This window comes from Dipteris shenzhenensis, chromosome 10 (assembly GCF_047967505.1).
Source record: "Dipteris shenzhenensis isolate YYH24624 ecotype China chromosome 10, Dip_SZ_1.0, whole genome shotgun sequence".
Classification (NCBI taxonomy): domain Eukaryota; kingdom Viridiplantae; phylum Streptophyta; class Polypodiopsida; order Gleicheniales; family Dipteridaceae; genus Dipteris; species Dipteris shenzhenensis.
Window position 1 is genome coordinate 53,456,072 of NC_141605.1, and position 16,047 is coordinate 53,472,118.

Below are 16,047 nucleotides of genomic sequence, written 5' to 3' on the forward strand. Positions count from 1 at the left end.
GATACGATTGGAATCCGGGCTATTCAGGTCTGAAACTTGAAGAGAGGGTAGCACAATGGCCATCGTCACGGAAGTCGGCATTGTACAAGCAGGACGACAGGTGAATTGGAACCTACTAATTCTGGATCTTTACGATTCTCTTTGGTAGCTGATTTTTTGCACCAAGGACAGCACAAGTCGTTGTCCAACGATTTTTGGAGACAATAACGCCGTGATATACTAAATTTGTGGAAGTCTGCAATCTCCTTTGAGACGATCAGTAGTAGCTTGGAGTCAAGCGAGCCTACTATCAAGACGCGGTCGGCGGATGAGCAGCGGAAGGAGATTGAGCCATTGCATGAGCAAAGGTGGATGAAGAGCGATGTTGACGAGAAACGGAGCTGCAAAAGATCGATTTGCACAAGATGAAGAAAGAAGTGCAGAAGTATATTGCAATAATCTACGTCTGCTGGGATACTGCAATGTGCGGAGAGGAGAGGCTGCTGGTGCACGAGTATACGCATAGAGGAAAGCTTAGATGACATGCTGCAAGGGGAAGGAGGGAAGCAGAACCTGACATGGGAAAGCTGGGGACTCAATTTTCTGCATCACATTCTGATTTCGCATACCATCCACAGGACCTGAAGTCCGGCAAAGGATTATTGGATAGAAATCTTAAAGCTCGGTTGTCTGATTTCGGGATGGTAAGGCTGATGAGTGCGCTTGATATGCTCTGTGAGTCTTTTGGCTGGGACGCCATGGTACGTGCCCCCAAGAGTACTACCAGAGCATTCGTTGCACCACCAATTACACACACACACATATCAAGCGCATTCATCAGCCTCACCATCCCAGAGTACTACCAGAGCGTTTGTTGGCTGGTGATGTCTACGCGTTCGAGGTAATCTTGCTGGAGCTTCTGATTGGAGCTAGAAGATAGCAATCTGGTGGGTTGGGTCAAGGCACATATGTATCAGAATCGACCTCAAGATTGCTTCCGATTGCGTGGAGGATCAGCCATCTCGGCGACCCACATTGCAGCAGGCGGTGGTGATGTTGCAAGAGCTACAGGTAAATGAGAATCTGTAGAGTGTCTTTTGGCGTTGGTGGTGCTCCAAGCTTCTGATCGCTCCACCTGCTACATGATTGCCTGGTGTCAAGCTCAAGTTTTCCTCCTTGCATTTTGAGGGGAGGACGATGATCTTGATTGCCAACACTCAAAATTAAGCAATAAATCGCAAGGGTGATTCATTGAATGCGTTGCAATGCTGATTGACGGAAGTTGTGTCCTTCCAAACTACCCAACCGAATGTTGCATTTGTGCATACAATGTTTCGAGGAGATGTGCCGATTGTTGTCTTTAAACTTCAACAAATCTTGATGTTTAGCGATTGGCTGATGCGATTAATTTAATCAAACTATTGCAAGCTGCTCTCAGCTCCAATCGATCGGAGCTCATTCCTAAATTCTAGAAAAAAATTCTGGTTCGGGTGGAGGCAGGCGTGAGAGGTTCTGGTGCGAGGCTACATGAGAGGAAGGTCTACTCACAACGTTAATCAAGCATAGCAGGGTGAGAGCTAGCGAGCCCAGCTCTGCCCTTCCTCTGATCGTCCATCACCTCTGCACGAGCCTCTCCCTCTACTCTCCCCTCTCTCTCTCCCTCTCCTTCCACTCTGTTTTGCCCCTCTCCCTTTCCCTCCCCCTCCACTCTCTCCCTCCGCTCAGCCTGCTCGACTCTCTCGCTCGTCTCCCTCCCGTTCTCCCTCTGCGCTCTCGCTCTCCACTCTCTCCCTCCACTCTCCCTCCTAGTCACCCTCCCTCTCTTTATAGTTGCTCTGGCAACCTCCTTAATGGGTTATTAACGTTTGTTAATTACACTTTAAAGTACATTGCTTATCGAAAAAAATCACTGAGAAACCAGAGAAAACTACCACCGATAGTATTCACATATTGGCTGAGAAACCAGGTAAAACTACCACCGATAGTATTCACATAGCCAATACCATAAGTGACTATTACCGCCACTATTATACCTGTGGTAATGCTATATTACTGGCAATGTTTTTCATATTACCGTCAGTAGTAGCTTAAGTTACCGGTGGTATTGTTGGTTGCAGATTCACAGTTTCCCGTGCAGCCCGACGCCATATATCGGTGAAAAGAGCAATAGAGACTCATCATTCGATCCATTTGTATTTCATATCCCGATAAACCCTTTGGTAAGTTGGGAAAGAAAGTGAACCACAATCTGGATCTTAATAATGATAAAGCTCAGTGGGGGAGGGTGAGTCAGCATTCATTTACTTGTGGGTGTGGTTCGCTCCTTCGATTCTTTGCGTAAATTGGAAAAATCACAGACCACGAATGCAAGTGCTAGTGGATGTGAGTGTTTATTGTGTGTTCCTGACGGTGGTCTATACTGTAACTCCTTGCATTTTGGGGAACTTGTGGACCACGATCATGAGTGCCAATGAATACAATTGTTAGTAAGGAATCTTATTATTAAGTTAAGGCATGTAGAGAAGGGGCAGACGTGATGGCAATGATTTGAGCAGAAACAGGGCATGTGTTGTGACTACAAATGCACAATCAGAAATGCTTGAAACTAGAAATGTTTGTCCACAACCTTCAAGACGAGTTGTGACTAGGCAAACTGTGGATGCATCGAGTAATGCCATGCTAGTATTCATATGCCTGATAATATTCCTGGGGTTGAACAAGGAGTTACAAAAGAGGATATCAATGTCAAAATGGGCACTACCCGAATGCTTGATCCAACTTGTGAGGTTGTTAGCCAAGATATGGGGATGTCACAATCCTCTCAAAGAGGAGATATTCCACGTGCACAGGGGAAAAATGTAAGTCACATGGTCTAGAATGGGGCTTTGTCATTGATGTTCGTGACTACATTGAGTGGAAATGAAACTTGTGGCATGGACCCCTTCTTAATGCTTGCACTAGGATCCTCATTGCCTCATCTGTGAGTATTGTTGCCTTGCCAAAACATATTGGCACACAAAACCTAAATGCTTCGAGCTAAAATTGATCATGTGCCAAAGCGACACCACATTCATTAACATGCTCAACTTGTTCAGAAAATGCATCCACACCATTAAAGACTTAGAATACATCAATGACAAGTACTTGTGTCTTGTCCCACTCAATCACACCTTCCCCCATTTGTACTACACAAACTTACAAACAAAAAAACATGACGACATGGTGATGCAATTATGTACAGAATGAAAGCATGTACTTCTTGCAAAAGACCACTTCTCCCATGCAACATGCAGCAGAACTATGATGCTAGAGGATCCAAAGAACATGTGTGGTCTGCACACTAAAATTGAAATAAAAGAGGGTATGCTAGTAGAACTCTGCTCGCGAAACATTGACCAACAAGACAAGATACAGAATGGCACTGGTGGAGTTTTCATGACAACATAAACATCCGCTGGCAAGGACATAGTGTGGATACTATTCCCTTCCAAAGACATTGGGGTTTGGGCTCAACGAAATAACATCAACGCTTATTGAAGAACACATGGTGCCACAATGGACACCTATCTTCAGGATAATTGTGGAATATAAAAATCACCTCGCATAAGGAGTCACTTGTTTGGCGACTCATGAAAGAGCATTCAATATTATGTGGCCCCAGGAGCTAGTGCAGCAACTTGGACCTTGACAGAGAAGTTGCAATCTTCTGGAAAAGTTCGAAGAAGACCAATTTGAAAAAGTCAAGGTGTAAATGGAGTTGAGTCTGTATGCACGTGTCATGGTGATGGAAGTACAAGTGTTGGAGGCTCCCATGCAAGAACACCTTGTGTGGACACTAATATGCAAGATAGATCTCCACCTATGGCTCGTGAAGCTAGATCGGCAAATGCCACTCCTAATTTTAGGCAATCCACGATAGTATAGAGCATTTGGATTCCAGATTTGAAGAATGCACAGTATGTACTTGGTAGACCAATCTTGCATGGTTAGGATATCCACTGAGTATGGTCGATAACACTGATATGAGAGTCGCATGGAATTGCATTGCTAACTATGGACTGGGTTTCAAGCCCCCTTCATTCCACACATTGTGTACAACATTGTTAGAAAAGGCATATGCAGAAGAGAAAGATCACATAAATCCCAACATTTTCAAGCAACTGCATAACACCGGATGCACAATTGTCTCAGATGGGTGGACAAGCATAAAATGCCATGTTTGATTAAATGTGATGGTTATATCGCTACATGGGGAGGCTTTCCACATGTCAATTGATGCCTCACATGTAAAGAAGTTTGGGACCTATATAGTTGGTGTATTATCAAAGGTTATAAATGAGTTAGGCCCTGAAAGGTTGTGCGAGTTGTCATGGATAACGCCAAGAGTTGTAAAAAGGCAGGTAGAATATTGCAAAGGACATATACCAATCTATATGCATCTACGTGTTGTACGCATACTTTAGATATTGCATTAAAAGATTGGTATAAACAAATTCCATGGTTCAAAGAGATTGATTGTGAGGCTTGAGACATTGTGAAGTTAATACGATCAAAGCAACGTTGAGATCCCAATTGTTATGCATGACTTTCATAAGGTTGTGTGATAATATAATAACTCCAGTTTTCTTATGAGCCTGAGTTTGAGCATGTTTGAGAAAGAACCCTCATTGTAATCGGGCATAGAAACTCACACGTGCCACCATTGATCATCCACCATTTCCAAGTAGATGTAACTTTTGCCAATGCTTAAATATTGCTCGATGCAAACAACCCCTCCTAGCATTGATACTTGGCTAACTCATTACAAAACTTTGCAAACTCATGGTTTTGGGGATAATATTGTCACATGACCTTATGAAAGTCATGCAAGAAAATTGGGATCTCTTCGGGCTACATTTCCACCATTTCGGGTTTAAAAGGTACCCAACACTATGCCTTCCTCATTCTCTTAGCTTGGGCGAGTAGGGAAATTGCTCGCAATAAGAGCTTGCTCAATACTCCAAAAGTGCATCCATGCTTTTTCGATTGTTGGAGCCTTTGAGTCCAAATCCCTAAGCACATATAATACAGGTTCCATAACATTAGTATCATCCTCAAACCATTTTCATAATGTAGGGGATCCCAATGTTTCTTTCAAGTCATGCATCTTCTCCTTTGTTACCCTATCAGTCAACTCTGACATCCATCGTTCAAATGCATTACAATGAAATGCCTCTATAAGAAAACTTCTATTTTTCACCAAGGATTGCAAAGTGTAGAATTATGTGTGGAAAATCTCACGATTGCTGGCAATTGCAACATGGTAACACCATCAAGAGTCATAAATGTCTTTTTCAAGACACTACTTCGATCTTATTAACTTCACAATGTTTGGAGCTGCATAAACAATCTCTTTAAGCCATGGCACTTTTTTATACCAATCTTTCCATGCAAGATTTAAAGTATGCATACAACACACAGATGCATATAGATTGGTATACTCCCTTTGGAATATTCTACCCACCTTTTTTTAACTCTGGGCATTATCCATGATAACCTACACAACCTTTTCAGGGCCTAGCTCTCTTATAACCTTTGATAATACACTATCTATACATGTCCCCAAATTCTTTACATGTGAGGCATCAATTGGCATGTGGAAGGCCTCCCTACATGGTGATATAGCTGTCACATTTAATAAAGCATGTGTTTATGCTTGTCCACTCGTCTGAGACAATTGTGCATTTTGTGTTATGTAGTTGTTTGAAAATATTGTGATTTATGTGATCCTTCTCTTCTGCATATGCCTTGTCTAAAAATGTTGTACGCAATGTGTGGTATGAAGGGGGCTTGAAGCCTGGTCCATAGTTAGCAACACAATTCCATGCAGCTCTCATATCATTGTTATCACCATACTGAGTGGATATCCTGACCACAAAATTGATCTACCAAGAACATATTGTGCATTATCCAAATCTTGAATCCGAATGATCTCAACTATCATGAGTTTCCTGAAATTAGGAGTTACAGTTGCCCATCTAGCTTCACGAGCCATAGGTGAAGATCTATCTTGCCTATTAGTGTCTACACAAGGTGTTTTGGCATGGGAGCCTATAACACTTGTACTTCTGTCACCGTGTGTGCTTGTAGACTCTACTCCACTTACACCTTGACTTTTCCAATTAATATTCTTTGAATTTTTCAAGACAATTCCAACTTCTCTATCAAGGTGTGAGTTGCTATAGTAGCTCTTGGGGCTACACAATGCTAAATTTTCTTTCTTGAGTCACAAAGCAAGTGACACCTCTCCCCCTAATTTTTGTATTTCACAATACTTGCATTTCCATTCAATGTAGTCATGAGCATTAATGACAAAGTTCCATTCTAGACCATGTAACTTACATTTTCTCCCCTGTGCATGTGGAATACCTCTTTGAGAAGATTGTGACACTTGTAGAAATCGTCTCCCCGAATCTTGGTTAACAACCTCACAAGGTGGATCAAGCGTTGGGGTAGTGACCATTTTAGCATTGAGATCCTCTTCTACACCTCCTTGTTCAATCCCAGGAACATTATTAGGCATATGAGTACTGGCATGGGCATGACTAGATGCATCCACAGTTTGCCTAGTCACAACTCATCTTGAAGGTTGTGGATGAACATTTCTAATCTTAGGCATTTTTGATTGTGCATTCGTAGCAGTAACACATGCCCTATTTCAACTCAAATCATTGCCATCTTGTCTCCCACTTCTCTCCATGCATTAACTTAAGACTCCTCACCAACAATTGCATTCATTGGGACTCATGATTGTGGTCCACAACTTTCCCAAAATGCAAGGAGTCAAAGTATAGACCATCCTCAGGAGCATACAACAAACACTCGCATGAATCACTAGCACTCACATTTGTGGTCTGTAATTTTTCCTAAATGCAAGGAATCGGATTAGTGAACCACACCCACAAATATAATGAATGCTAATTCACCCTTCCCCACTCAGCCTTACCACTATTCAGATCCAGCACCTTTCAATCCCAACTTACCAAAGGGTTTATCTAGATATGAACCCCAATCAGATCGAATGATGAGCCTCTATTTCCCTTTTCGCTACGGCCTATGCAAGAAACTGTGAATCTGTAACCAACATTACCATCGGTACTTAAGCTACTACACACGGTAATATGAAAAACACCTCTAGTACTATAGCATTACCGTTGATTATAATATTGACGGTTATATTAATCATCGATATTAGTAAAATTAACACCAGTAATGTACATATAACCGGCAGTTATGTGAATAATACCGGAAATAGTATTACCCAGTTTCTCGGTGATTTTTTTTAATAAGCATTTCATGATGTTGTTTTTACGCTACTTTAAAGCATAATTATTGAACGTTATTAAACCATTAATGCAAATGTGAAAATATGAATGTAATCCCAGGTCAAATCGACTCAAAAACTTTAGGACATATGCAAATTTCCAATTTAAGGAGGCTCCATACAAGACTCCTTTCAAAGTATATCACCATAGACACATATATATAGTGCATGAATGAGAAATTGTTCAATTGATGAAATCAGACAAAGCATGGTTGTGAGGTGGCATCTAGCACTAAATTTTCATGCGAATTTTTAAAATCTTAAAAATGATAATTATTAATTATAAGCCTTGTTGAAAAAACTATGGTTGCACCTTGAAATGATTAGTACATAGCTCTTAGAAAGATTCCCCTCCTAAATGCTAAGGGGCTTAAGCTTGACTATGGTCAAGTATCTTGGTTGCATGCATAAAAAATTAAAGCAATCTTTGAGACCTTTAAATCTTTCATGAATTCAATGTCCTTGCCTTAAGATACATCTTTTTGAAGGTCATATGAGATATATATGGGAAATTAAAATTAGTTTGGTTTCACGAATTAGAAAAAGTGATATATATAGGGTAATGTAGATGACTATTGTAATTCAAAGCTAAAAAGTGATGTAGATGACCATTATCCATCTCCCTTATTCTTCCAAAGTAACAAGGCCTTTTTCACAAAAAAACAACAATGTAGATGACCATTTTCATGAGAGAATTTGCAAGATATTGGAAAATTCCATGAGAATTTATTTTGAGAATATAAATTGAATTATGTCACTCCAAAGGTTGGTGGTTTGGTTTGCATGTGCAATGAAAATGTGCACAAAAGTAAATGTGAAATTGGATTTTAATGGTCCTTCACGTGCTTTGGATTCAACCCGTTTCTAGTTCTACATTAATAAATTGGTAGTTTTTATCAATAAAAAGCATATGAAAATGTTTATCTTTGTCTCTCTCTTTCTTTCTCTCACTATTTTTATTTCTCTTTCTCTCTTTTTGTTTGCTTCTCTCTTTGTCTCTTGCCTATTTTCATGCTATTAATAGCTTAGGTTTTAAGAAGTCTCTTTTTCTCTCCCCTTCTCTTTTTGCATCTCTCTCTCTCTCTCTCTCTCTCTCTCTCTCTCTCTCTGAGTTTGAAATGATAGACCTCGGACCGATGCATTTCTATTTGGGGATTGAAGTTTGGCAGGAGCCGAAACATATCTTCATTTCACAACTGAAGTATGCTCTATACTTTCTCTTTCATGAAATGGAAAAATTCATCTTTTGCAAGCAAGGTGTGTGTTTTGATAGGGTTGAAACATTTGTGTTTCATTTATTCCATTCATTGGAAGAAAATGTGGCATTCCATTTGGCATTATAGGCTTTCTTTTCTTTGTTTCTTTTTCTTTATGTTGTTTCCTATGGGGTTATTTAAAAGACAGTCAGCAAGAAAATTATGTAGCAAGAAATTTTTCCTTGTGATTGTTCTATCTTGTTGGGAAAGAAATATGGCATTCCTTGTGGAAGCATAGCTGTGGGGAGAAGAAAATGCATTTGGGCTTTTCTTGAATGATATACAAAATTTGTGGGCCGTTTATTTTGGTAGGCGCATCAACTATGTATACATGTGTGCTTTGAAGTACTCCCCTTGGGGTTTTCTTAGATGGCATATAGATAATGCAAGGAATTTGGTTAGTCAAGTGTTTGGATGTGGACTCAGGGTATGTGCTCATTGATTCCTTTGGCAAACACATTTTCTAAGTATATTTTCGATGTGCTTTGGGGTAATCCCATGCATCTTCTAAATATATGTGCCATGTGCTTTGGAGTACTCCCATGAGGGTTTTTTGAGATGGTATATGGACAATGTAGGGGATTTGGCTAATCAAATGTTTGGATGTGAGCTTCCAGTGTGTGTTTGTTGATTTTCTTTGAGAGGCACATCTTCTAAATATGTGTGTTGTGTGCTTTGGAGTGCTCCCATGAGGGTTTGCTCAAATAACATATGGACAATGACATAGATTTGTTTGGCAGGTTTTGGGGGGTGCATATTTTAATTATATGTGTCGTGTACTTTGGAGTACTACTATGAGGGTCTGCTCAAACGACATATGGATAATGCAAGGGGTTTAGTTAGTCAAGTGGTTAGATGTGGGCTCGAGGTGTATGTGAGTGTGTTATTTCTTTTGGAAATATGGTGTGTATGTTTCTGATTTTGTGGAGCTTTTGATTTTGTGGGTGTGCTTTTCAAGCATTTGTGCTATGTGGTTTGGGAGCAAGGCAAACATGATAAAGAATTGGGATGTGGGTGTGTCATTTTTTATGGAATAAAATATGTATGTGACTTTGGAGTACTTCTATAGAGATTTGTTTGAGGGACATACGAACATTGCAAAGATGAGGATGCGATGAAATCCATAGATTATATTGTTATGGATATGCTAGATATTTGTTTCAGCTTTTGCTTAATCAAATGCAGTGGAGTTGTGTGAGTTTAGGAAAATATGTCTTTGCTATTTGGACTCTATGATGTTATCGTATGGCTTTGCACTCACTTGCATGCGTTGAGTTAATGAGTTTCCATTTATCATGGATTGTTAAACTTTGTGGCAGCCTCAATTTTGATTTTTCATCCTCTTTGATCTGGTTTCAATGACTATGGTTTCAATGACTGTGGCCACAATGAATTCAGTTCATGGTGAGTGGGAAATTAAAACATTGAGGTGCTAGGATGAGGGACTATCTAGCAAGACAATGTAAAGGGTATGGGTTTACAATTACTTCTTCCAAGGGGGGATATCTGTATGCCAGTTGGGGAGGGTGTCTATACATGTTTGTAACCTTCATGGGGGCTTTGTGGAAATTGCATGCAGTGCATGACAATGTGGCTTTATTGCGGGTCATTGTATTCTTTGGTAGTCTCCATTTTGTTTTCTATCCATGATGCAGATTTGGGTTTGATGAGCATGGTGGCAAGGGGCTCAATTCAACGTGGATAGGGAACTAAAGCATCGATGTTCAAGGTCTACCTGGCAAGGCATAGCAAGGCAAATCATGGGGATGGTTTTGCACTTGAGCTTTTTTTAATGGTTGTCCTTAACTTGTTTTTGAGAATTGGCTATATATGCTTGTGAGCTTTGTGAGAGCATTGATAAGACTAGACAAAGTCATGGGTTTTGTAGGGATCATGGCATGGTGCATTTTTTATTTCCTTTTCATGAGCAATTGCATTTTAGTGCTAGTAGTGGGTGGGAAATAAAAATGTTGAGTGGCACGAGTTGTGGGGGAGAAGAATTCATGGTCGTGTTTGTCTCATGGTTGTTTGTATATCAAGTTACATGATTATACATATGATATAACATACCTAAGTTGAGAAGGAATATAGGATTAATATTTTATTTGAGATTGCCTTTTGATTTGGAAAGAGATGGAATTTTTTTGTGTGGTGTTGGCTTGCACATAGGATTCACACATGAGAGATCTATTCAATGGCAAGGGGTTTGGTTCATGGCCATATTTGTCTCATGGTTGTTGGTATATCAAGCTACATGGTTATCCATATTATTCTATAACATACATTTGGAAAGACATGGAATTTGTTTACGATTTTTTCTTGCACGTGGATTTTAAACATGAGAGATTTATTCACTGGCAAGCTTGTACTTAGAGAGAGGTTGTTTGTTTGCTGTTACATATTCTATATAATATTAATTTGACATTTTTTTCCGCAATGGTAAGAGAGGGCACTAGTTCCAGTGCAAAAGCCTTTTGCTATGTGCAACCATGGCACAACTTTGGTCTTAACATTGTATTTGTTGGATGATCTTCCCTACTTGCGCTATTTGCATTTAAAGGAGGTTCTTATGTTTCAAGGAGATGATGTCAAGTGGGGCTTTGAGACAAAGCCATGCCTAAATGCGATGGCATTATTCATGCCCTATGACTTGCAAGTGGATACATATAAGTTATTTGTACATGAGTTGGGATGTTCCATACTTGGTGCATTGTGATAACCTTTTTATTCATTACTTGTCCAAGGAGAAGATTAGGTTCTTCAATGGCACTAGCCATGTGCTTATCTTGGGCTTCCATTTTTAGGATTTTTACTTATGTTTCTTCGATGAAATTTTTTTGTAAGAGCTAGTGGAATGGAGATTGAGGATACAGATATTCTATAATATATAAGTATGATGTTATATATGTAAAGAATGTGCATAGAAAATGCAACAAAAAATGATTCTTTGTTTAAAGAAGATGGTCATGATTTTGCAAATGGGACTTGGAAAGTTTTTCATTGAGGCAAGATCAATTGCTTGTACATAGGCAACGATCTATGTTTGGTGATTTTGGAAATGGGGCTTGGAGGGTTATTGGTTGGGGCAACATCGATTTCTTGTGTACAAGCAGCAATGATCTATGTTTGGTGCATTGTCTGAGCTTTGTGGGGTCTGAATTCAGTGAAAAATGGAATGGGGCCTCTTCCCATGTAAGGAATCATGAACGAGAGTTTCTTATTCTTGGCGTACTTCTAAGAGATACAGGATGCACAATTTAATACATTTGAGTTATGCTATGTGAAAGAGAGGGAATAATTTTTTTTGTCGTCATGGTTTGCTTTGACTACAAACCTTATTTTGTGAGTTTGGTTGCAATACAGACTATGGAGACAAAACTCAAACAAAAGGGGTGCATTTTTTGGCGAGCATGTTTTGGTGAGCTTGTGAAAAAATGGTGAGCTCTCTCTCTCTCTCTCTCTCTCTCTCTCTCTCTCTCTCCCCCCCCTTTATTTCCTCTCCCCTCTCTTGGACTCCCATATCTTCCCACCTCCCTTTGTTTTCTCTTCTTCCCCATCTCCTTTCCTCCATTCTCTCTCTCTCTCTCTATATATATATATGTGTGTGTGTGTGTGTGTGTGTGTGAGACATAGATATGTTCCATACAATTTATAAATATGCTTAGAAATAGCCTAATAAGAGCAATTGTTCATGACACCCACCTATCCATCAATGTGGTAAATTATGAGAATTTATCCAATCAATCGGTTCAAATCACCATCATTAAATATGCAAAAATCACACCTTTTTGTACTTGTTGGATCTAAAGAAGATCCAACGGTATGCAAATGGCACCTATTTCTGACAATTACAACTTCAAAAAGGTTTCCATAAAACCACCACAAGAAAAGGGGTTGCAATAAAACTACCACAAGCTTATTAGCATTTTTTTATTCTATGTTTGAAGATGAGCCACATGCACATTGAAGGCTTGTTGCCTGGTGTACTCTTGCTTCTTGATGAAGATGGTTTTGGCCATCAGGTCCATCGAGATGAAGGCATCCATAAATTATATTTTTCATTTTCGAGGCATCCTTGTTTGTTTCCATTAGGTGGATATACCACTCAAGAGAGGAATAGTCGGCAGAGGATGCATTGAGAGGAATAGTCGACGGAGGCGCAATGCATAAGGGCCTCCATTTGGGCCACCCACCTGGCTCTTGCCAATTGTCAATGTTGTTGCTGCTATTGTTGCTATTGTTGTTGTTTGGCCTCTTCTTTTTTCTGCTTCTACTTTGTGTTGGCCATGGTAGTGACGACTTCTTCAGTGGAGAAGTTGCTAGCTTGGCCTTCAGTTCCTTTACCTACACCTGATGGATGGATGGGGGAGCCAGGGCTTTGGAAGTTGTGGAAGAGGTGAATAAGAGGAGTTTATTTAGGGTGGCCTCTTTGTGGTTTTGGTAGAATCAAGTTTGTGCATGTTCCCTTTCCTTTTATTATCGAGCCTCATCTCCCACCTTTTGAAGCACTTCATTGGGATGAAAGTGTAAAGATATTGCTTATATGGTGAAATCTCATGAACTGTAACTCTCTAACCGTAGGGAGTTTCCTCTTGTTGTAAGAAGCAAAAGTACTTCATTTCATGTGCTCTATTCATTTTCGATACTAGATTGTAGATTTTGAACTTTTTCAAGTTCACTCCTTGGATGCACGCCACACGAGGAGGGTGGATATTTATGTCACTTCTCGACGAGTTCAAGGATTCTTTATCCCTTGTAAAACCCATAAAATTTTCACTATGCATTAGGGGAATTTTGGACTCAAAAAGGGTCTTTTGAATTAGTCCCTTAAGATTTGTGATTAGCAAACCAGCCAATGGGAAGTCTTGGGCATTAAAAGAATGGAGGATTCCATATTGGCCTCTCATTGGTGGAGAGTCCTCCTTGGTCCCCAATAGGCTTCCACTTGCTTCTCTCTTGCCCCCACCACCTCTTGAGGCATTTACTCCCCCCCTTTACTTTTGAATGGTCCCCATACCCTCCTAGGCTCTCTTGGTAGGCCCCCAAATCCACGACTTTTTTTTTCCTCCAAAAAATCAAAAATTTCCAAAAGTGTCCCTAGCACCCCAAACTATCCCCATTGACTCCTCACCTTTCTCTAAGTCTCTTCCTCCTCTCTACCTCCTGTCAGCCTCCTCCCAACCTCTTCCTCCTCTCAACCTCCTCTTAGCCTCCTCCTCTCAACCTCTTCCTCCTCCCAACCTCTTTATCTTTGCTTGCTCCCATTCTTTCTACGATGGTGAAGCACACCCCTTCCCCTAGGCCAAAGCTATCAATTCAATCTTGTGTGGATCGCATTTTGAAGGACAACAATGATATTTGGATCCCTCAAGAGTTTAGGTTAATGTCCTGGGTCACAATGCAATCGTGTGCAATAGATCCATTCAAGGTTTCTAGAAATGATAGAGCAAAGAAAGAGAAGCATTGGAAGGGTCGCATTGGTGGGTTTCGTAATACAAAAAAAGGACTTAAGGTGAAGGTTCAACACGTGTTCATGGCTTGAGACATGAACTTGGACCCTACCAGTCGAACTTGCTTTCCTTCAAATTGTATCTCTCTTTTACATTAACTTTTTTTCATTTTCAGTTCAATTGTGCAATCTAATGATTGTATGTGTGCATGCATTTTGAGAGAGGGTGTCTTGTGGTGATAGTAAAGGGGGAGGGGGGGAGGGAGAGAGAGAGAGATGGGGGGGTTGAGGGGTGTTAGGGGGAGATAGTAGAGGGGAGAGATTTGTGTGTGTGTGTGTGTGTGTAAGAGAGAGAGAGAGAGAGAGAGAGAGAGAGAGAGAGAGAGATAGAGTGAGAGAGACAGATTCATTGGCCCATTAACATTTTTCTTTGCTTTCTATGTAGATATCTTTCCCTCTACCAAAGTTGAAACCCAACCTCTGGATAGTCTCACGGGAATATTTCAAGCTTTCCATTCAAATATCAGGGAATTAATGTTCTCAGGATGGAGTGCTACCTCCTTGACAAAGTCTAGTATTTTTTTCTATAATTCATGTTACCAAGTTCCTTGAAGAGAAGGTGCATATGGAAGCCTCTATCCTATTGGATGAACAAAATGCTACCCACATTGTAAGTTCATGATATTTGTCAATATGAATGAATTTATGTTCTTAGTTTGGCATTGAGAAGATTACTGATGTTATCTCAATTTTCAAGACATCATCGAAGTTGATCATTTTGCAATACATAAAGGGGGTCGAGGTGACAACATCGATGTGGATTCAACACTAGGACACTACATGGGAATGTTTGAGTGCCATAGCCTAGTGTGCTTCCATACTTTGTTCTCCCCTTATGGGAAGGAGGAGATGATAAAGTGTAGGGCACTTTCAAAGCTAGTTTCCCTTGTGCCTTTACCCCCTTTTGCACGTAAGTGTATTTTGGTGAGGCAGGATTTGGCACTATCTACTTTTGGAGAGAAACTAGCAGGAAGAATCATGGCAGTTGCTACTATGGGTGCTTCGGTAGGTGTTTATGATGCTGGGCAGCTTGTAGAATCTTTTAGTGAACTGACTGTTTTGTCAACTCAGAGGAGAGCAGCAATAGTAGCTAAGGCTAAGCAAGCAAATATTTTGTAAAAAGTGCATCTATTGGATGCAATATACAAAAAATATTATATAGACATCAAAAATTAATATATATTTCTCTTATTTTCTAGATGGGTGGTGTTTTACATTATAATTGAGTTTCATTTCTTGGATTTTAGCGTATTCTTGTATTCTCCAAAATTTGCATCAAGTAGGGCTTGTTTTTTTATTAAAAAAGTCAAGTAGGACGTGGGGCTAGAGTAAGAGGGAGAGTACTGTACATGAACTTGATGAACTGCAAAAGTGGATAATTATAAATGATACTATGAAATTCCTTAATGGAAATGATACTATGAATTTAAATATACGGTTTAGTTTGAAGAAAAGTGCATTCCCTTATCAAAGATTTCAAGAATTCTTCAAGTTACTAGGTGTATGAATAAACAAGATCAAGATTGCTGATGAAATCTAGTGTAAAAAGCAACAAAAGGTTAATTCGATGCACAAATTTGGATGGGAGGGGAGTTGCATTTCAAAGAGAGTGAAATGGTCTTGTGTATTGATAGACACCTAGACCATCAATTAAAAGTGGTGGAGGAATGAAGCAATAGATGTGTTATGGTCCAAAAGCTTAAAGAGCCACATGGAAGGAAGAAATTCTACAAGTAAAATCTCAAACCCTTCCATATTTAGATTCACATATTGGGACTAGGAATGTTTTGCATCAAACCTAGGAGGAAAATAGAACAACAATCATATGGTGGCTAATTTAGTTATGTGCATGGTTAGTTGGAAGGAATAATGTAAAATAAGAGGATATATGCTCCATGATTGAGATAGCAAGCTCTCACTTATGCCAATGGTTCCATATG

General features: G+C 39.9%; 1 protein-coding gene across 1 annotated transcript in view; it reads left to right on the forward strand.

Moving 5' to 3' along the window:
- The first annotated feature begins 361 nt into the window (after positions 1 to 361).
- The window catches only part of LOC147897976 (tetraspanin-9-like), a 46,016-nt gene continuing 30,330 nt past the window's right edge, over positions 362 to 16,047 (forward strand). The window contains exons 1-3 of the mRNA XM_087380159.1: positions 362 to 493; positions 618 to 740; positions 913 to 1,050. Coding sequence (XP_087236285.1) covers positions 362 to 493; positions 618 to 740; positions 913 to 1,050 — 393 coding nt within the window. The remainder of the gene's footprint in view (positions 494 to 617; positions 741 to 912; positions 1,051 to 16,047) is intronic.